This window comes from Tachysurus vachellii, chromosome 7 (genome assembly GCF_030014155.1).
Source record: "Tachysurus vachellii isolate PV-2020 chromosome 7, HZAU_Pvac_v1, whole genome shotgun sequence".
Classification (NCBI taxonomy): Eukaryota; Metazoa; Chordata; class Actinopteri; order Siluriformes; family Bagridae; genus Tachysurus; species Tachysurus vachellii.
The window spans coordinates 14,822,131-14,845,160 of record NC_083466.1 but is presented as its reverse complement, the minus strand read 5'-3'; the positions used below and the strand labels follow the sequence as shown (position 1 = coordinate 14,845,160).

General features: G+C 39.0%; 1 protein-coding gene across 3 annotated transcripts in view; it reads left to right on the top strand.

Annotated features, from left to right (window-relative positions):
* The window catches only part of shroom4 (shroom family member 4), a 35,275-nt gene that overhangs the window by 7,843 nt on the left and 4,402 nt on the right, over window positions 1-23,030 (top strand). Inside the window, exons 1-5 of one of the 3 annotated variants that reach the window (XM_060874552.1) lie at window positions 6,035-6,067; window positions 8,016-8,167; window positions 18,369-18,524; window positions 19,555-22,168; window positions 22,921-22,982. In XM_060874552.1, the coding sequence (XP_060730535.1) occupies window positions 6,050-6,067; window positions 8,016-8,167; window positions 18,369-18,524; window positions 19,555-22,168; window positions 22,921-22,982 (3,002 nt within the window). In that variant the 5' untranslated portion in view covers window positions 6,035-6,049. Of the gene's footprint in view, window positions 1-6,034; window positions 6,068-8,015; window positions 8,168-16,782; window positions 17,060-18,368; window positions 18,525-19,554; window positions 22,169-22,920; window positions 22,983-23,030 lie in introns of those variants that run through there. The other 2 variants (XM_060874551.1, XM_060874553.1) reach the window with 2 other exon arrangements.

The following is a 23,030-nucleotide window of genomic DNA, read 5'->3' as shown; positions in this document are numbered from 1 at the left end:
TTTACCAGAAGTTTAAGGCTCTAATATAAGAGTTATGGTCAGATATCTACATACATTTGGCCAAATTTCATGTGTGTGTGTTCTTATTCTAATTTGCACTAGAAATTATGAAATTATGTTCTGAAACAAGAAAACCAACTCATCTGCAGTATCTGATCCTCATGCTAAAAGCAGCAGAAACAAAGTGGACAGAAAATGCCCAGTCAGTGTTTTTGGGCAGAAACATCGGTAAAGTATCACATTAAAGAAGGAGACAGACAAACAAAGACAAAATTTTCAGACTCAACAGGAGATGTGGAAGCTTCTGGAGCAGGAGAGGGGTGTATGTGGGATTCCTCCTGCAGCTGTGAGGCCTCATCGAGCTGCGACCGCTGGCACATTCTGCAGTCCATGGCAGGGGGTTACTGTAGCGACTCTGCTTTTGATTGGTTTGGAACCTAAGCTTTGTGTGTGTCTGTGTGTCTGTGTGTGTGTGTGTGTGTGTGTGTGTGTGTGTGTGTGTGTGTGTGTGTGTGTGTGAGAGAGAGAGAGAGAGAGAGAAAGAGTGAGAGTAGTGATGTTTGTTTTTTTTGAATGGTTCCTCTTGAATGAAGTTCCCTTGTGGCATTTGGTATCAATTTTCATGTTGAATATGTATCAACACATGCAGCGAAACTAAATGATATGCACTCAAACACCAAGGAACTATTATTATGTTACAGTCAAGGAGAGAAGGAATATGTCGCACACAAGCTCTGCTTGTATTTGTCTTAGGCTCAGGTTTGTTGCTCAACATAACAGACTGCCGTTAGCGTTCATCGCGCAGGCATTTCATGCACACTGTTGATATACACCATAGACACAGGGGAAAACTTTGCATTACTTTAGGCTTTTTTTTTTTCTTCATATGGATCTGCCACAACCTAAAGTAAACATCTGATGTAAAATTTACACTGCTTTTCCTTTCTTCCATATGTGCCTTTCATCCTTGTCATTTTGTCTTTTTTTGGATCTTCCCACACGTACATGTAACAGACCTGTTGCTTTTTCCTGTATGCGCTGTATCAATAAAGCGGATGAGAATCCCAGTCTGTACTGCCTAGACTTCCCGGAATGTCTTCATCCTATTTACTTCCTTGTCTTTCACACTCCTTTACCAGTGTTCATGTTTCAGCCAGGACATACAAACTATCTGGGGTAAAATCAGTCATTGTTTTGTGTATATATGTGTGTATATATACACGTGCATATATATACACATATATATATACACGTGCATATATATACACATATATATACATACATATATATATATATATATATATATATATATATATATACACGTGCATATATATACACATATACATACATATATATATATATATATATATATACATATATATATATATATATACATACACATATACATATATAAAAAAAATCCATAGATCATCTTATAGTTTAGTCTAGCTTTGTGAGCTAGAGAAAATGTTTTTACTTAGGCATGTTATATCTGTTAGAACAGATATAAATAATGGATAAATGAACGAAGGGATGATTGGGGTTATAAGAGAAGAGGAAGAGAGAAAATAGGGAAAGATAGAAAAAGACAGGGAGATGACTCTTTGTTCACAGAGATCATGCTGTTTCACGGGAACAGATGTTGCATGTGTTAATCATTGCCTGTCGTCTGACGCACACACACACTGTCCATATAGATGTAAATGAATGAGTTCTCTGGACTCTCACTAATATATATCATCTTCTGACACTGAAGCTTGACCAATTTTACCATGTCTGATATATCAGTATTCACATGTAAGTGCACGCAGGAGAGGAATAACTGAAGCACAGCTGTCTGACAACAAAGATGACCAACTCCTACATGCCGTAGACCTGGAACGTATTTATTTGTTAGGCATATGGTCATAAAGAATTTGCAGGTTTTTCCTAAGGTTACTTTTGTTAATGTTTTTTTTTGTTTAAATGCAGCCATTCTTTTGCTCAGCATGGACGGTAGCAAGAAAGGAGACTTATTCAATCGTGTCTGCAAAGGAAATAAGAGTACAAAAAGATTAGCTACTGAATTCCAACTTTTAAAATTAATAGTACCGGCATAAAATCATACTGGGAAACAACATCAGCAGCTTTTGTGTCTGTGTTCATCCATGAAAAATCCCACATCAGACAGGCTTTCATAGACCCACTCTCAAAGGATTCACAGATTATGGCCAAAATGTAAGACATTTCTCACCCACACCCAGAAATATCCACGCTTTGGAGACTCTGTTTCTGGGCTGCATGTCTTTGGCTGCCTCTATGTTAATGATTTTCTGACTGGGGAAATGGTTACCAGCATTGATAAAGAAGCATTTGTCTGAAAGCTGCATTCTTGAACAAGTCTGCTCCCCAGTGTTCCTCAGCACTGGCCTCTTTTGGACACCTTCTTGAAATATGGGTCCAAACAAGTGTGTTGAAACTCATCTCATAGTTCTTTAGAAACATGTTTTGACATGTCTTTCAAATGTGTTTGATATGCTAAAACCCCTCAGATTAGGGATAAGTGTGACTATTTATCTCCTTCCAAGTGAAATCATCTTACTAATTCCCGCTTCTCTTTGTGTCATAAACTAAGACCTGGTACCTATATCTGTTTTTATCCATGACTTTCCAAAAGAATTCTGAATCTTTCTGCAGGTTAGCTCTTAAACAGAAGATTGTTTACCTTTAATGCATACCCTGGGTATTCTGGCCTGTGAGAGATTGTTGAGGCCCATCAGGTGACTGGACAGCTGTGTGGTGCCCTCATGTGCCCATATGTGGCACAATGGTGGGCAGTGAGCCAGCTAGCCAGGCAGGCAGAGCTGGACGCACCCTGTTATTTATAGACCATTAGCAGAAGTGACCTCATCCAGTCAGGCTGGAGTGTGTGGGCTCGGACTCGGAGACAGCAAGCTCATTCTTCTCTATCTCCTCCTATAGACATCTATTGGCAGTCTGGTTTGGCTACTCCGAACAAATCATCCTGCTGTGTGTTTTTTTTTTTTTTTGCCATGTTGCTGGTTTGAAAAAGAGAGATGAGCAGGTCTTTGGTTCATGAGCTCAGGAATTCTGCTTCCATTTATAACGGCCCAAAGAACCAGATCAGGAACAAGCCATTCTGCTCTAAGTGAATGAACATGTTATTCAATTCAGTATGAATGAATTTAGTATTTTTTATACAATATATTTTCTATCTCATATAATTAATTGCAATGAAAAAAAAGATGTCATAATGTATAGTGTATCCATCTTGTGATTTTATTATTATTGTTTTTATTTTTATTTTTTTAAATAAAGAATTTACATAGTTCCAAATTCCCAGCTTTGGTGAGAGATGTTTTTTAGGAGACTTCCACAGTGTATAAAATGAAATAATCATCCCTTGCTACCAAAACCTTCTTTCCTGTTTTGTCTTGTTTTTCTGGCTAATACACAACAAAGAAATGACTGCTCTGAAGGATGGATATATTTTTTTACTTATAATTGTTTTACCTTTGTTGTCAGTACAATTCAGTGTTGTTGACTGCCAACATGATGAGCCAGGGGTTGAGTCATTTTGCTGTAAATGTTGTTGCAGATTACACACAATGCTCTTGGTCTTTTGAGCTGCCAAAAGATAAAATGTTGATGTTGTTCAAAAGATAAAAACAAACTTTTTTACATGGTTATATTGCTGCACTTATTGAAAAATGACATTAGATTAACAATATAGAGTCATATATAGAGGCATTGAATAATTTGATTGTTTGGCTGAAATCCAAATTGATCAAATTCCTTGAAATGTTCATTGATTCCATGTTGCTGGTTTCTTTCAGAGATTTGGAGCTTGGGATTGTGTGGACACTTTTTTGGCAACTGCTAAGAATGGCCTCTCAAAGCCACTTATTGTATTGAGGCTACTCCTACTATGGGAGTTATAATCTTCTAGCCTTGTTCTGGTAATTTAAGATGGCTCTCACCTCCTGAGGCTGAAATGGAGAGTGTATTTTATCTTGCAGAGGAGTGGCAGGAAAGGAGGTACAGTGATGCCATTTGTTTCCTCTCCTCACCCACTGCCTGTTCCTTATTCCTCCCACCGTTTTGTTTTCACAAATGAAATATGATAATTAAAAGCTAGAGAACATTGAGCTCCCACTACTTGCAAGCTGCCTCCTCAATACCGTTGTCTGCCAGGTCCTTTTTGAAGAATGGGGTGCAAATTATTTTTTTTATTTTCATGGAACATTATAAACAGGGAGGTGGCTAAAAATGAGGGGGACGTTAAAGCAGAATAAAGATGGAGGACCATTCCAGAAACCATAAAAGCCTTCTTTGTAAAAAAAATGGTTCCTTATGGTCACTGGGGAGTGTGGAACAAACTAGCTGGTACATATGCCCAAGCCAAACTCACACACACACACACACACACACACATATACAAATACACATAAAGAGGACCAGTGGAACAAAGGTGTGGTGTGTGCAGTGCACAACGCCACAGTTATTTTCATCTCCAAACTTCCAAGGAGTGCATGACCTCGAGAGAGATGGAAAGAAAAAGAGAAGGAAAGGTAGCTGTGGGTGGACACGGTGAGGAAATTAAAGACAGGGCGGGACAGATTAAGTCCATGGGTGGAGGTGTAGCAGCTTTGTAGGGTTCATGTGGCGTGCACCAGTGGACACTTACAACTCCTCTGAGGCTGCCGCAGAATGGAGAAGGTCTGTAAGAAGTCATTTTTCTGTTGTCTTTAAACAAACTTCAGACTGTCTGGACTTAACAAGGATGGAGTGCTGTTTATTCATGGCTTGAGGCAACCGTGATTTGTTTTAATGGACGCAAGGAGCTAGATATCATAGAGATATATCTGTTTGTTCTTGGTTTTCTCTTTCAAGGGCAGCACTCAGTCCTGGGTTTCAGGAGCTGTGAGCACTTTGGAAACTGATGAGGTAAGACCGAAAGTGTGTGACTGTGGTTTATTGAATGCAAAAGGGTGTTTGGCTGCTGCCGCTGCCGGCAATGAAGGTGCAATAAATTTTTGGCTTTATGCAATAGCGTTATAAATCCCACTATAAAGCCTACCTGGGCTTGGTTTGGGCCCTGGAAAAGTTTTTGTTCTTTTTCCACAAAATTGGGGTCCATTATTGTAGAGGGCAATAAAAAGGAGCTGTTTTCCTTTAGCTATATTTAGTATTATAGCAGAGTATAGCTCTAGTGTAAAAGTACCAGCTGTTTTATAATAGACATTTGCAACTTAAGAATGGATCTGAAGAGGAAACAGGTACTCCATGATGGAAATGTACACATCTAAGTGTATATATAAATATTTTAGTATTTGTGAGGGTGTGTTTCTTTAGAAGAGTGCTATCAAGTATCTCTATAAACCATTGTACACCATGTGCAAAGTAATTCATATTTGCCCAGGAGCATCATCTTTTGGGGAAGATGAATGGGAGAAAATGGAGGGTTATCAATTTCCTTCATATAATTCATGACATATCAAATATCAAGTCAAAAGAGAGAGAAAGAGAGACTCCGATGTTGCATAACTAGATAAAATGTTGCTGGGTCAGGTTGATGATGCGTAGAAGAAAATAAGCTGTTTTTTCTGTAAGAGCAGGGATGATGTGTGATCCCACAACATTCTTGAGTCCAGTGTGGAAATATTTTGAATCTAATTTGTTCTCCTTAAAAAGTATTTACTATTTATCTTCTCACCTTTTTTTATAGTAGAAATGTGGCCCTCAAATCTGTGTAAGTGGGTGTGATAAAATAAACAAGAAACAAGTCAAACAAGACCAGGTAGCATGTTGTGTCCATGTTATATGCATGTTAAGAGCATAATCAGGTCAGAGAGTTTTTCTCTTTTGTGCTTGCAGTGTCCTTGAGTCCTTGCAGGGACCCATCCTTCTTTCATGTCTAGTGATTCCTCAGTGAAACCACAGTGAAGTATTTCTGCAATGTTCAGAGGCACTCTCCCACACAACCACAGCCTGAACAACACTTATGTATGTGTTTATTTAGATTGCTGCAGAGAGCTTCGCAATTACTATGGGAGGAGAGGGTGAAGTAAGTGTGTGTGTGTGTGTGTGTGTGTGCTGAAGGGCCACATTTGGACTCTGTGTGTGTATTTACATGCCTCCAACTGTTTAGCCTCAGCACTGTGTTCTAAAATTCCCCCCCCCATTTTAAAGCCTTTGAGATAGAACAAAAGTAAAATGGAGAGAGGGATGAAGTGACAGACAGCAGAGAGCTGCAGGCATATGGTACTCATCATACATAGACACAGAGATTGAGCTGATGGACGTTCACAAAAGCAAAGCTGAATCCACTTTGTGACAGGTCTCAGCCTGTTTGCTTTACACTCAACTATACATTACATTTAGATACTCGTTAATCCCACAGAATGGATTACTAAGATTAACTGTTATTGGCAACACACTTCATTTTCTGCCCTCTGACCTTGTGAGTGATGGCACAGCTCAAGGTTTTTTCAGTATTGCAAAGTGAGTGGTCTATTATTTGCAATGAGTTATTATTTAGTATACTGCGAATTGCTAGTGTAATATACTATTAATTATTACTTAGTCATTTCTAAGATTGCTTATGTTAATAAGATTAGATGATATTGTAGAAATACAATTTTATATCGAAGACTAACAAAATATTTTCTAAAAATCAAAGAAGTGTAATTGGTTCATTTTTATTGGAAAAACTTTTGCTGTCAAATTATAGCTCTTTGGTATGTCCACATTGGCCAATGCTGAGTTTATACAAAATCACTGGTTTATCATTACTGTTGTGGACATTTTTACATTTTTTGGCTTCTGTGGTGGTGTGGGTTGGCTGAGATAAGATAAGAGAGTTCATTCATCTTAAAAAAACTTTCCCCATTTTCCATGGAGGTTTGGTTGCCTGTTAACATCTACTGACCATTCAGACTTTATTTCTCATAAGACCACTACCATCAAAAAGAAGTTGAAGGCTACTTCCTGCTTCCATTTCAAACTGCTGCTTATGCTCAGAGCATGCTGCATGTTAGAGCGAACAAGCACACTCAATATCTGCCCCTTTCACATACAGATCTTTTTAGTCTTGCTGGTATTGATGGGGTGAGCGTATGGCATCCAATAAAGCATGCCCAGTTTTGTTCCCTTGGCTCCCAGAAACACATGGCTGTAGCAATGTCAATTAGAACTCATGATGCTCCTCCAATAGGGTGAAGGCTTTTGTGTCGTGCTGTCTAATTGGAAATTCAAACACTAACTGCCCTTAGTCTAATATAACTAAATAACATAGTCATAAGCAGCATAAAACTTCACATTATACTCAACAGCACTATATAAATGTTGTCTCGAGACTTGTATAGTCTACATTGTAGACAACAGCTTTGGGCACTGCATTAGACCCAGGCGTCACTTTAAATATAATGACGAAATTTGATTTTGTTCTCAAGCATGTTTTTACAAAATACACTAGCTCTATGTATATGAGGATAAAGAAATAAATGAGAAACATTTTCAGACACCATGAGAAATCTTGATACACTGTTGTATGGATCTGTTTCTGACTGGGTCTGTGATTGTTTTAACAGAGCCATTGTTTAGTTTTTTGAAATGTATTTGCCATATTATTTAGATATGTGCCCCCTTTTTATGGGCATTTAATCAGTATCCTAGGCATGGGAGTGTGAGTGTGGGAATTGTGTCGGTTTACAGAACGGTAAGTTTATTTGACCTTTAACCCCTCTGTACTGCTTCACAGATAGAGGAAGTAAAGAAATCTGTCCAGAGAGTCTGCCTGACACAGTGTATACTGTATGTATGTAATTAACTGGAGGCCTGTAGTATGTGTGTGTGTTTTCTCTCTGCGTTTAACCACTCTGTGCTTTTGTTATTTGTGTCTATAACAGTATATATGTACTAAAGTTGATATTTGAAACAATTTTGCAAAGAAAGACGACATGCTATAAAAACGTATCTGTCTATCGTTCTGTCTGTCTCTCACTTTCTCTCAGATAGAAGAAGGAGGAAAGGCAGCTGAGTGTAAGAAGCTGAGGGTTGGAGACGAACTGGTCAACATTAACGGATCTGCACTCTTCGGCTCCCGACAAGAAGCTCTGATCCTCATCAAAGGCTCCTACAGAGTCCTCAAGATTATTGTTCGCAGGTACAGATTTCTACCTCCCAAATACCCTCTTTACAACCAAACCTCCTACACACACACAGTATGCACATGTGGATAGGAAGGAAAGGCTGTGGTGAGGTGACATCACCATTGTGACCTTTCAAAGTTTTTACAGAGAAGCTATATGTAGGAGTGTGTGAGAGAAAGACACACACGTATACAGTATATGGAAGTAGACTCCCTGTGTGCGGTGTTTGTTTTAGTTAAGCTGATATTGGGCAGATGAGTATTAGGTCACTTCTGCCCCATGACTGCTGTATGACTCACCCATTGCTCTTCCACTCTCGAACCACCAGACCAGTAACTTCTACATTAGCCTGGATTCAGCAAACTTTAAAACTGTTGAATAATTAGAATTAGAATTAATTCATTAGAGACACTCAAAATGTGAAATAAAAAAAGGTAATGTAATAAGTGTCAGAGGTCAGTCCAGTTCTTTACCTGATAATATAAAATATTTAAAAGCCATCCCGCATAAAAGAGCAACAGAATAGGAAAGATGTAACAGAGCATTATTACTTATTGTTACTGCACTTAATTGTCTGTCCTTGTCATTTTTTTTTTTTACCTAATATATTTGAGTTTTATTTACTCCATTTCTATATTGGATTCAGTTTTCCAGTACTGTATCACCACATGTATATGTGATATGGCTTTTATCAATAAGGAGTTGATCTAAATTCCAAACAAATCTAAGCAAATATGAGATCTAATGTTCATCACTGTAATATATCTGTTGCTATCTAAATTGTATTTATGTTAAATGTCAATCTTTCATCATGCTCGCTAACACACATGAAGCTGTTGTTTATTAGCTATATCTAAATATTATCTTATATTTTCCTACATTCCTTGGTACTTTGGTTTTCGTGTAGTTGTAGTATGTATTTTGATATATTAAGGCAATTTAAGAGTTGTAACTTTAACATAAGCGAAAAATAGATTTATTAGAAATGGTTTATTTAGATGAATAATTGCACTTTCATGCAAATAAAGGATTCGGTTTCTTTTGCCGCTTGTGGCAGAAGCCTTTCAGAGAGGCAAGAATTTTCCAATAACACCAATAATGATCATATTGGTTAGGTTTAGTTCTGAAAAGCTTTGTACTATAGCCTAAAACCTTGAATTTTATTAAATATTAGGATTGCAAGTAAAGTTTAAACTGTTGGAATCACAAAAAGACTTTTGAACGTATGAGTATTAACATAAGGACACTAGTCTTGGTATTATTCCATGATGTAGCCTATACCTAATTAGAACAGGGGAAAGACTGAGAAGTCCATGGAAATGTATTTCTCTTCATTGTATACCGCCTCCCAGTGGAGGAATCCAGCACAACAATGAATGTGTGCATGAATAGCAGCTTTCTTCCTCTCGCAAGGATGATTGCAGGAGTTTGAAACTGTACATGCATCAAGAATGTGTGTGTTTGTGTGTTTGAGGGGTTGATGTTTGTAGATAGAGGGGATTTCCTCACGGTTATTTAGCTGGGCAATTCCTCTCTATTAGTTACCAGATACTACTAGCTACTACCGCATCATGAAGGGTGCTGTACACTAAGAGCGTTCCTGTACATTACTTATAAACAAGTACACAGGTCCCGAACAGAGTTGGGGCAAAGGGGATGAGGAGAGAAGGATTGTGGGTTGGGGTGGTTGGGGGAGGAAGGAAATGGAAAAATTCCTCCTTATTTCATATCCATTTATTTGGCAGCATTTCAGAAATACACCACTGAGTTTCAGAGTTACAAGCCTGCCTGTGTTTTTTTCTCTCTGGATTTCGAGGCATCCCAGGTCAATGAGTGTGTCTCTACTCTGTGCATCTCTGTTCCTGTGGTTTAGTGAACTCTTGTCACACCACCAGGGATTAAACTGGTGCATACGGGGCCCGGATAGCTAGTTAGGGTTGTACTATATGGGCAGATTATGTGTATGTGTATGTGCATGTTTTTTTTGGTTTGTGTGCATGTGTGAGTATGTGAATTATGAGATGGCTGGTTAAGAAAGCACACTTCTCTCTTTCATGATTCTTGGCTGTATATCACAGAGCTCCATTGTGTCATTTTTGGGTGATGCAGGTTAAGCTTGTTGCGTGATTTAAGGCCTGTTTTTGTGCCAGTTTCTTGTCCTTCCATTTGTAAGTTAAAAAAAACAAAAAGCATTTTGCATGGTTGCTGAAGTGCGTCTTGATGACAGCTTCTTAACACTCAAACATCCTGGGCAGCTTTACTCAGATGTAAGTATGCCAGTTTTATACATAGAATAGGTATTAAAGCTTCTCAGTGTGTTGGACTGTCTATTATTGCATGGCTCTGTTTCTTCTGTGTCCATGGCATTTTTACTAGACCAGAAGGTTTTACGTTTGACAAACAAAAAGTGTTCCGATTTCAGAAATGACTCAGTGAAAAAGTGCAATAATGAAAAAAATGTAGCATACTGTGTGAGTGTGTGTGTGTGTGTTTTGTATGGCTACTGGTAATGGTCATGTGTTTGTGGCCAAAACTCATTTCCATCCTTAATAAAACACAAAGGAACATGCAGGATGTCTTTTCATTTAGAGCCATGTTTGTTATGATCACTGCCTCCTGTGTGTGTGTGTGTGTGTGTGTGTGTGTGTGTGTGTGTGTGTGTGTGTGTGTGTGTGTGTGTGTGTGTGTGTGTGTGTGTGCCAGATGCCAACCATCTGGAATCCAAACTCAAACTGAACTGACCCTTTACATGCCTCCACAATTCTGTTCTCTCTTCTAATTTTATTTTCACTCAGAGTTTCCCCCTCAATACTAGATGTTGCCAGTTTCCACCCACAATCTCTTTTTTCCCTCTTGCACAACAGCTAATTACCTTTCAGTACGATTACTCTGGGACAGTTATCACTAGTCACTGTATCTTTTCTACTTGATGCTTGTACACAATTGTAGGATGTATGTAACATGCTTGGCCAGTGTGTGCTCATGATGCACTTTTACCATTAAGCTCCATCTGTGTCCTCCTCTTCAGATGGGTGTCGGAAGATGACGCATGCAGTAAATAGGATGTTTGTAGTGTTCTCTGGCTAGAAACTGTGTATATCTCCTTCCTGCTTACATACCTGCTATTGTTCAGTGCCAAATGGATTTTTTGTTTTTGAGTTGTGTTTTTCTACTCAAATCAAATTATTGTCTTTCTATACAGTTCATTTTCTATAAAATCCAATCCTGTACCACCTTCTGTACCTCTGTACAGTGTCTGCCAAGGGTGTGGTGTTCATCTTGCAGTGGGCCATTCCTTGGGAAATTCCTAGTCACTTGCGTCACACTTCCTGGTCCTCCCAGTTGTTCTTCCTCCTGCTGCTTCCTGTTTCAGTTGCTGACTGTAGCAGCATGGTTAGTCAGTGCATTCACAAGGCTATTAACAGCAGACTGACGGTTTATCCCAGCCCAGGACAAGCAGCGCAGGCCATTGTTTAGACTGTGAGTGTATAGGAGTGAGACAGATGAGTGCACATACAGACATATACACACAAAGGGAGGGGCGAATGCTACATGAAAAAAAACATAAAAGAATGAAGTGTTCCTGTCTGCTCTCTTGTACTTTTCTTTCTTTATATAAGAAGGGTTGAATCAGAAGTATTATTCACTATGAGAAAAATAATTCCAGTAAATACAGTAGTCTCACACACTGTTATCATTCATGAAAACCATCTTCTTTATACAACCACATCCATAAAAACACACAAGAGAAATGTATCATTTTGTAAGCATTTATTTCTAAAAAGAAGCAAGATAGCTCATTAGATCGATAGTTTATTGTACCATAATGTCATAATTGGAAGTATTAGATAAACACAATCATTAAAGATTTTATACTTGAATTTTTTTATGCAACTAGTGCCAGACAGTTTTGTGCATGTTTTTTTTTTTTTCTTTTTCAAAACCTCATATAAATGAAAAGAATGAAGGTGCCATGGAGCAGATGTTTCCAGCAGAAGATTTGTAGGTTAAAACAAATTGAGAATGTCTCATTTTATCAATGCTCTCTGTCATTTACCTTTTCTTACCCTGATCGCTGACAGTTGGCTTTGGTGCGTCATGGCCTGTAAAACAAGAAGTTCCATCATTAAATGTGAATGACCAGAGCTTTAGTGTCCTAATGTTTCTCATCCAACTTAAAGCAGCAAATGGCCTAAATGCTGTGCTCCCAGCAGGAGGGCAAAGTGGGAAGAGACATTTGGAGAATCTTCTGTCCAAGACTCCACTGACAACAGGGTCAATAACATCCCCCTCTATGAGCTTATGGGCAGCAGGGGATGTGTCGGTTCCTTCAGATCTAAGATGGGTTGAGGTGGGAAGAGGAGAAACTGACAAGTTCAGGGTGAACAGAGCCAGGAAGTTTCCAGAAAAGCACTTTGAGGGTTTGGTTAGACCCCCCTCCTGCAGTGCCAAGGAACTTCAAAAACAAAAGAGCTGAAGCTCTTGCCAAAACAATGGACATTCCAAGCATTCTCAGACCCACTCTCTCTCTCTCCTGCTCCCTCGCCACTTATCTATGTGGTGAATTTATGGATGTGCATGTGTGCATAGCAGTTCACCATGTATCTAGATTGTGCCTGTTTATTTTATATGACTATGTATTGTTCAGTTTGTGTACAGAATCGAATGAAATAAAATTTAAAGACATTGGTGTGAAACATGCAGAGTCATCATTGCAGTCTGTCTGCTCAGTGTGGGGCCTGGGGCCAGCTGCCATTGGGATTCCATCACTGTCTGACCACACAAAGAAACACGACTGCTTTTTATTAGCAGTGCTAATCCTGGGAGGCTACATCTCTCTTCACAGCTACATTGCAGAGATAGACATTAACCAGAGCAGGACTGCACACATGCAGACAAGATGTGGCCCACGGTCATGATGGGAATGTGTGGGATCAGAGATGGACATCATTGCAATCATTACTAAATGGATTGCATGAGAGAGCTGTAGCCAAATTGTGTGTAAGTGGGGGCACCCAAGCTTGTTTTATATGGCATGCCTTTTTCATAAACCTAATATTTTGTTTTGTTTTTTCATAGCCATTTGCTATTAATGTTCTTCAAATTAGTGTTGTTGTACACTTTGTTGTAGTTGACCAGTACCTGATGGCATGACTCAACACTCCATTTAACCTACATTAAGAAAGCCAGACAAAACTTGATTGGGAATATTGCTGATAAGCTGTTTGTCTGGAGGTATTCTCACATACATTCTTCTCATTTACGAAAATTCTTAAAGTGAGATAGAGGCAATGAACCCAAAACAACAAACAAGCCATTGTACTAAGAAGGCCAGTTCTGGACAGCTCCCTTCCTGAGGGGCTCAGTTTCAGGGCTAGCATTAATGCCCAGAGCTCTGGTGATTATATGGAATGCAGGCAATGTGTTTTGGGGAAGTGGATGACTACAGAACAAACAATGGTGATTGGAGACTGCACGAGAGACGAGTATCTGAGTGTGTATGAGGTGGGGGGATTTGGAAGAAGGCAGTCAGGTTAGACGCCAAAAGTCAGAATAAACAGGGACACCTGACCGTTCATTCCAACAAACTTTCTCACACATTTAAAGGCACTGGAACTTGATGATTGTGAAAGGAATGTACAAAGTGTGAAAAGCCACTCTTTTAGACACTTCTGTGTAAACCAGCTTCAGAGTCTTCAGGACATGGAGGGGAATTCTCACCGCATATAAACCCATCAGCCATAACATTAAAACCACTAAGAGGTGAATAACATTGAAAATCACATTATAGAGGCACCTTTCAAAGTTGGGCTATATTAAGCAGCAAGTAAACAATCAATTCTCTTTGACCCAGAGCCATATATTGGGTTATAGTACCCAAGTGAGTCTGAGCATCTCCATGCCAGGTCTTGGGGGTATTCCTGGTATGCAGTGGTTAGTACCTAACAAAGGTGTCCAAAAATAGGACAACCAGTGAACCAGCAACAGGTTCTGGGTACCCAAGGTTCCTTGATGAACATGGAGATTAAACGCTAGACCATCTGGTTCAATCCACAGAAGAGCTACAGTAGCACAGTGCTAAATCTGTTCATGATGGGTGTGATAGAAAGGTCTCAGAACACACCGTGCATTGCAGCTTGATGTGTTTGGGGCTGTGTGGCTTCTGTCAGGGTGCCCATGCTGACCCCAGTCTACCACTGTTAAAGCATCAGAATTGGACAATGTAGCAATGGAAGATGGGTCGTCTTGTCTGACCAATCGTGTTTTTTTTTTTTTACATTATATGGACAGCCTCGTGTGTGCAGCAGCTACCCGGGGTTGGCACCAGAAGCTGTATTTAGTAAATATTGCTTAATAATTGCCATTTTTATTGTGGCCTTTGCAGCAGTGATATCACAGAAGCATGGAATAATGTAGTGAGACCACAAACGAACAGTGTTTTAATGTGTTTTAAAGCGTTCTTTCATATTCTGACCTATGTGTACAAACGTAAGTAATTCATTTTGATTATCTAGGCCACTATTTAAATGGACACATGGCATATTTGCACTGGAATGTGTAACCATATAATAATTTTTTTTGTCCATTGGATGCAGCCCTAAAATATATCATGCATAAAACAGATTCAAATAAAATGTTTGTCACCATGGTATAAATTGCTCACTAACCTCATTGTTTAGTCTGTTAACCGAAAAACAGTTCATGAGGGTTTACTTTTAAAGTCCATATGAAATGGTTTCTTTTCCATGAAGTGTTTGAAGGATTGTAAATGAGGGCACATGCTGAAGTGCATGCTAAAATGACTGACCCATCTGCCACCAGCATGTGAGATAGGCCTCACCTCAACAGAATCTAAATGAACTTGAATGTAGATTAATGAGTAAGTTAAATATAGAGAATGGCTCCACCACACACTTTTACTGATGAAGAATCCTGATGGTACAGTATAAAGAGACAGAATCATGTACCTGCTCAGTCTAAGAACGCAATATATTATAGCATTAAAGGGAATCATGCTGGTAAACACACCACATAATGATGTGGTACAATTTCCACAAATAATTCATCAAGTCCAACTGGGAGTATGCAGGAAGACACACAGCAAAAAACACACTAACAAACCATGTTTATAGTAAACAATCTACTAATGCTGCTAACAAGTTACTACTGTTGAGTAAGACCCACCTTCAGGGTCAGGATATCTACATTCAAGAAAGTATTTATTTAGACAATTATGTTTTGACTAAGTATGAATTAAATGCTGTAAATAGATAGCTAGTAAATTGTTTCTAGACTTTGAAATGGATTCAACATGAAAACCTTTCTTGCACTGAACCTTTGAGTATTTTGAATTTTACAAAATGCATATTGAACTGTTAACAGTCTATTGGTTAAGTTTTGCATACTGTATACAATGTATGAAGGATTTGCACGAAATGCAAACCATACACTGACGTATATGTCTCTTTGACCAAATCGTTCTTCTTGATGGATGATGAATATTTTTTAGAGCAGTGATCTGTTTCATCTGGTTATGATTCGTTACATCTATGTGAGCAGTGAATGGATGATTCATGTGAACTATTTCAGCTTATTCATCATACAGACTTACAGCTAAGTAGACAATGAAAGGACTGGAGTATTTTTAGTCAAGTGCAAGCAGTACTGATGAGTCATTAGTGTGTGTGTGTGTGTCTGTGTCTGTGTGTGTGTTAGAATTTAACCCATCCAAAGTGCACACACACAGCAGTGAAAACACACACAGTGAACACACACCCGGAGCAAAACAAAACAAAAATAATAAAAATGCAGTTGAATGTAGTTCATTTTTATTATTTTGTGTAGCTTTAGTTTATTTCTTCCCTGCCTTTTTCCCAGTTTCTCTTTCATCTCCTCACTCTCTTGGCTGTTGACTGGTTCTGTTTAACCTTCCTAAAGCTATTGTGATAGTGGAGATTGCTCATGAAAGCCAGCTGAAAGGAGTTATTTTTTTTTTTTTTGCTCTAATTCTTGTTTTCCATGTGCTGGTTAATCAACAGATCCTGAGATCTCACAATGCTGTTCCATCAGCAAGAAGGAACAGCAAGAAAACTTTTACATGGCAAGAGGCCAAAAAAACAGTACAGATTCTCTCTCTCTCTCTCTCTCTCTCTCTCTCTCTCGCTCTCTCTCGCTCTCTCTCTCTCCTTTCTTTCTCACATGTACTTCTTTCCTCAACTCTTGGTCCTCCATGCCTTTTTCTACAGTCATTTGTTCATTGCTCTCTCTCTCTCTCTCTCTCTCTTTCTCTCTTTCTGTCTCTACCCGTCTAACTTCTGGCCAAAGCTTGACAGCTCTCCCAGAGAGACAGGAAGCAGCCCTCACATTTTTCCTCCACATTCAAACAATAATAGGAGAGGACCCTGGCTATTATTTTAGCAGTGACTTGCCTCTTTATCTGCACTGAACATAGTTTCCTCTCTGTTTGAGAACCGCTTCCTCTTGCTAATGTCATTAAAGTGAGTGAGCAGGACGCTGTGTGTATGTAAGAAGCAAAAAAAAATCTGACTGCTTTGGTTCTAACTAGAAGTATATGGGGGGGGAGAGAGAGAGAGAGAGAGAGAGAGAGAGGTGTGTTTGGGGGGGTATTTGAGTGTTCATTTTTCCTGGCAAAAAAAATCTGTTCAGAGCCTCAGGCTGCCTCATTACCGCTAAGTGACCACAAGCTTTCACTTCTATTCATTGGAGCTGGTGAGCTTGTGATAAGGGATGACCACTGACACTAAGAAATGAACATGTTGTAAAGCTTACTTTTAGTTTTAAATGTTTTTTTTTTTTTTTTTGCACCAACGTAATGCTTTGTTTCATCTGGGTCCTGAACCAGACCTTTGTCTCTCCTGATCTGGATGGGATTCCAGTCTATTCAAGTAAGTGTCTGCTAGTGGGGGTACATATTTTCTCTGCTAACCGTGTGGAGAACTTTTCTTTTGGATTTTTGTCATGACAGTCATATTTAAATAGATTGTTACTTATGGATCTAGCATCAACTTCACATATGTTCAGTGCCTTGTGTTCTGTTGTTTATAGTTTAACTACTTGTATATGGCTCATTGTTTTCATGATCATAGGTATGTCTTTGAAGCTTATGTCTTGTAAAGTCTGTATTCTGATCACTTTCCAACTTCATAACAACAAGATTTGAGGGATTTGAAGTTTGTTAAGTCACTAATTACATTTTATGCTTGTGTCTTTCAATGTCAATGTCTCATGTAGAATGATATTTTTTGTTTATTTAGCTGTTTGAAAGTTTATTGAAAGTATTTCAATAACTGAAGTTATATTACTGTTAAAGGGACCATATAACTCCTACTCAAATTGATAACTTATGTTTTTCAAACTTCTCAAAACCTAAGAAATGGCCCTGATTAAACACTTGGCTTCCAATGTTTTCGCAGTAGTGTTCTGATTATGCCACAATTTAAGAAAGGACCTAAGTCTTTCTATGTGAGAACATTATTATTATTATTATTATTATTATTATTATTATTATTATTATTATTATGATTATCAGTATAATAATAATAAGCCATTCAGAACCCTTGTTCCCCTGGGAAGCATATCGTCATCTGGGATGTTTGGGGAATATTGTGTTTTTGTCAATGGGAGTAATGGGATGTACCTAGAATCTTGGCACTTTTCCACGAGTGCTGTAACTAAACATAGTAATAAAAAGATTATGTAGATTTTCTGCAAGAAATTCAGAAATCCTCCTGCTAAGCAATCCTGATGGTACAAAGCCAGTTCCAAGGTCAGACCATGTTTGGTTACTTTGTGTTAATAACAAGGTTCCAGGTGTTTTGGAGGAGCCGGATATTTCTGTGGGTGAGGAATGATGTGAAAAGCAGAAACAGCTTTGACTATAAGAACGCAGTAACTTTGATTTATTTATTCAAAAAGTACAGTGGTTTTAGACAGATATTGTTTTAAAGTCAATCATTTTATAGACATGACAAGGTGAGATTTACTGCCTTCCTGCTTAACATGTGGCAAGCAGCTAATCCAACTTATCCCACACACAAACACTGCATATTGTACTGAATCCTGACATCATTTTAGAATTATGGTTTGAGAAGTTTGAGAAGCATTTACACATTGAAATTGAGGTGAAACAGGAATGGCGAGCATTAATGCAATATCCGTTCTCATGGTCCGTGTGTTCCTATGTTCTCCTTACAGACGTACTGTGCCGCTGATTCATCCTCATACCTGGCACTTGGTGAAGTTAGCAGAAGAACCCTCCGTGCCTGGTTCAGCAGGCAGTTCAGACGGCCCATTGGCCATGCAGCTCCACCCCACACCCTTCAGTGTACCGTGGCACTCTGGGGGTGACAGGTGAGGATCCATATACATTTAAATGTTTTTCCATACACTTACACAAGTGGCATGTATAGTGAACCCAGAATGGACCCATGATACCTCTTCCTCTTTTATATGGACAAGTAGGCAATTTAATTAATTACTTTACAAAGAATTCCTTTAAAAAAACATGAATTGACACAACTGAACTGTGATGAGTTGAGCTGGTTTAATACTGTGCATACATGGGGATCTTTTTTCTCTTATGTCTGTCTATGATATTACAGAAAACAAGCAATCTCAGTTTTTATATCACCACAAAATTTTACTGTATTATGATGTTTGTTTGTTTTTTCTAGTCAAACTTTCCTAGATTTATATATATATATATATATATATATATATATATATATATATATATATATATATATATATATATATATATATATATAAATTTATTAATTTTTTTTATTGAGTTGTAATTAACTCTAATTATTTGCTTTATTATGCCTTGTGTATTTGACAATGCCTGTTCTCTGCCACATGTTCGCTGATCACATGGTCGATAGTAGATTGTAGATATTCTTGCCAAGTATATCTGGGCTTGTTCACTAATCTCATTTTCTGTCATTATACGAACGGCTGGAAAGTTGTTTGTTGGTTAGAATGTAACCATGAAATCCGAAAGTCCAAAATCCCACACGTTCCCATGTGAAATCCCATGTGAAGAGTCATGGAATGTTCTTGTGTATTTATATTATATAAACGATGATGATGATGATGGGATTTTACTTTTGGAAACCTATTTTCATTTCTTTTTAGTATTACCTCTCTGCAAGAACAAAAAGAGAAAGAGGCAGTCTGTACTTACAGGCATTAACATAGTTTTCCTCTCCGGATGCCTCTTTTTTTTTTTTTTTTTTTTTTTGGAGTATATTGCTATTTTACTTTTCATTTCCAAACATATCAAATACGTCTTGTGTATTTTGTGTATATACAATGTTTTTGCCATGTTATGATTTATCATATCATAATCATTTCTTTTTCTCCCCACTTTACTGTCTAGTGAGCTGTCCATGCCATTGGGCCACCTCTCCCAGCAGTACAGCACAGATCGCAGCAGCTCTGTGGGGAGTATGGAGAGTCTGGAAAACCCTCCAAGTCAGGGTTACTATGAAAGCCAGCTCTCTCCCATTGACCCTGCCATCTTTAATAATAAACGTGATTCGGCTTATAGCTCTTTCTCTGCAAGCTCAAACGCATCTGACTACACTGTTTCACTGCGGCCTGAGGAAAACAGCTCCATGGACAGTCTCCTGCAGGGTTTTGGCCCCTCCTGCAGGTTCACAGAGGTACATCCACATTCTACTAGTAGTGGCCCAGGAGAATCGAACTGTGAGACAGGGATTCTGAAATCTAGGTCTCTGCCTTATAGGCCTGAGGCAAAAGTACGTCCATCATCCTATAGTTACGAAGAAAACAAGTGTGGACCTCCACTGCCTCCCATGAGGAAGGATAGTTTTAGGGCTACCAGGGGCCAACCAGAGGTGTTGGATAAACGTTGTGTCTCTGCTCCTGTTGGTGTATCACCTTTGACTATTGAAGATCCTCCTGATATCCACAAATCATTGAATGGGAGTCTTAATAGTCAAGAAAATGAACAGGACTTGAAGGAAAACAAAGCAGAACCTTATTACACCATAAATCCCCAAAAGGATTTGTTTATAGATAACCCAATCAGCTCAACAGAGGGATACCAAAAGAACAGTCACTTCCAGTCCCTAGAGAGTCATTCATCCAGGCCCAGTCCTGCAGCAGAAGAGAGTCTTGATAGTCAACTCCATCATTTAGAGAACGATCTACAGCCTAGAATGCACAGACATAGTGTCCCAGACAAATTACTTGTCTCTCAGTTACACATAATGGAGCTCTCCAGTAACAATACTGCACATTCTATGTCCCCTTCTAACCTGTGGTCTAATCCTCTGCATCCCAGGGGGGAACTAATTGAAGACAGTCCAGATGTAGCTCAGGATAAATGGGGAGGAAGCAGGTGCTCCACACCTGGTTCACTGACCATTTCAGAGCTAGAAGAACATGGGGTGGAGGGAGAATCATTTGATTCAGGGCAAAGACTTACTCCTGTCCAGCATACTTGGGGAAGATCTGTCAGTGTTCCAGGTGAAACTATAGGAAACGGATTTGATGGGTCTGGATCCTGCATAGACTCTCAACTTCAAGAAAGAGGTTTTGAAACGATTAGTGCTGCAACCAGCATGGACACTCTACTTGAGAACCAGGAAGAAGGAGAATGCAAGGCAGATGGTGATATTTCAAAGCCTTCTCAAAAACGACAATTTCGTTCATCAAAGTCTCGCCGTCGAAGTGAACGTTTTGCCACAAACCTTCGCAATGAAATCCAGAGGAAGAAGGCTCAGCTACAAAAGAGCAAAGCCCCAGTTGGACTTCTATGTGATGGTGAGACTGTAGAGGAAGAGGATATGGAAGAAAAATCCCCATCAGAGGTGCCAGCCATCCATCAACACAGGTCTCAAACACAGACTAGTCAATACAACAGCTTCCAGAATTTTCCTCCATCTCAGGCCAGGCCAGTTGACTCAAATTCAGCATTTCCAGGCAGATGCTGTGGAACAAATTCTGCAGAGCATTCAAAGAGCAGGACTGAAGATATCCATCTTTCACAGGATGAATCCCATGGAATCCAGTCAGCTGAGACAAACAGACCTGTATGTGTGCGTGTGGTCGAAGAGTTGGCACCACCAGGTAAAGCCAGACGTTGGCGCTGGACACCTGAACACAAACTGCAACCAGAAATAGAATCAACTGAAACCAAGAAAAATAGTCAAGGAACAGCACCGTCTTCTTGGAACCTTGTAACAACAAGAGGAAGAGTGGGTTCTTCAGTTGGGCGCTCTACCCGAGCTGATGACTGTGATATCCCACCTTTTGCAGACCGCAGGAAGTTTTTTGAGGAGACTAGTAGAAACCTGAGCCAGTCTGTCACCAACCTGGCAGGCCTTGCATGCATCCGCCAGAGACCAGAGAAGCATGGGAGAAAGAAAGGTCTGACTTCTCCAGAACCTCTTGAGTCAGTCCCTGACCTTGGACGCAGGAGGTTCTCTTATCAGGGTGGACTTAATGATGGAACCTCAGTAAATTTATTTGATACTAGAAGAAAAAATGTGCAGCAAGAGAGAGAGACAGAAAATACACTAGAGGGAGAATGGGAGAAGGAAATAGAGAAACAGAGGGAAAAAGAACGAGAACAAGAAATGTATACAGAACAGGAGAAGCTACATGCATGGGAAAAGGAGCATGAGAGGGAGAGAGAGAGGGCGAGAAAGGAAACTGAAAGAGATCAGCAGAGAGTGCAACAGATGGAGAGAAACTGGGAAACCAGCAGAGATCGCTTCCATGCAGGACATGGTGTCAACAAGATCCCAGTGCTACCACCTTTGCCTCAGGACAGCCTTAAACAGCCACTTATGGCTCAAAATATAACTCTGCGTAATTCACACTCTGACAGTTTTCATAACAAGACCAACACTGACATCCAAAAGCCATATTCAGCTTTCCGACCTGTAACCAGCCAGCAGTGTCATTCTGACCACTACTATCTACGCCCTGGATTCAAGGCCAGAAGCTGCACTCCAACAGAGGTGAGGCTTTCACTTATAGATACGTTTAATATGTACACATTGCAGACATATAGCACAATAGTGTACACCAAAGATATGTAGAAATATATATGGAACAAAACAGACTTGTGATTTATTAAGCTCAAAACGTTAGAAGAGGGCCACCTGCTTTAGGACCTCAGCAGCAAGCCAACAATAATATTGGACAAGATTTACGCATTGAGATTTGTTGTTTCAGCCTGGCATCTAAAGGAGGATATGTTAAATGGATTTTAAGCATATATTTGTAATTGTTTGGATCTGCCAGCCTTATGTAAATAAAAGTGGCCTCTTGGAGGTATATATCGATAATATTTAAGCATATAATAGAAAGCTTTGTTTCAAACTGAACTAAATCAACTATAAAAGGATTATGTAAAATTATATTATTTTAGTAATATTAGCATATTTAATAGCTAATTATAAGTAATTAATACCTTTATATCAAAATTTATGTCGGGCAATTTGCTTTTACACTGAGTTTGTTTTATTTATTTATTTATTTATTTTAAAAAAGAATAATAAAATAACAATTATGTACGGTGCCATTTTACCGTTTATCGACTGCATGTGTCTTCCTTTCTGACTGAGAGATTTTTAAGTTGAGTTGTCTGCAGCTAGTTAATTACATTTTTGCATAAAAAAAGTTCTACTAGTTTAGTTTTGAGTATCTGGAAAATTATAGCATCCAAACGTGTTCCTGTTTTGAATCATTTTTCAAATGTCTTCCACAGGCTTTTCCGGTACATGTGTTGGAACAAACAAAACTAAGAAGGAAGTTTAGCCTGACTGAAAGGTATGTTCACTTCCTGTATTTGAGTTCACAGATTGGTGGCCACAGGAG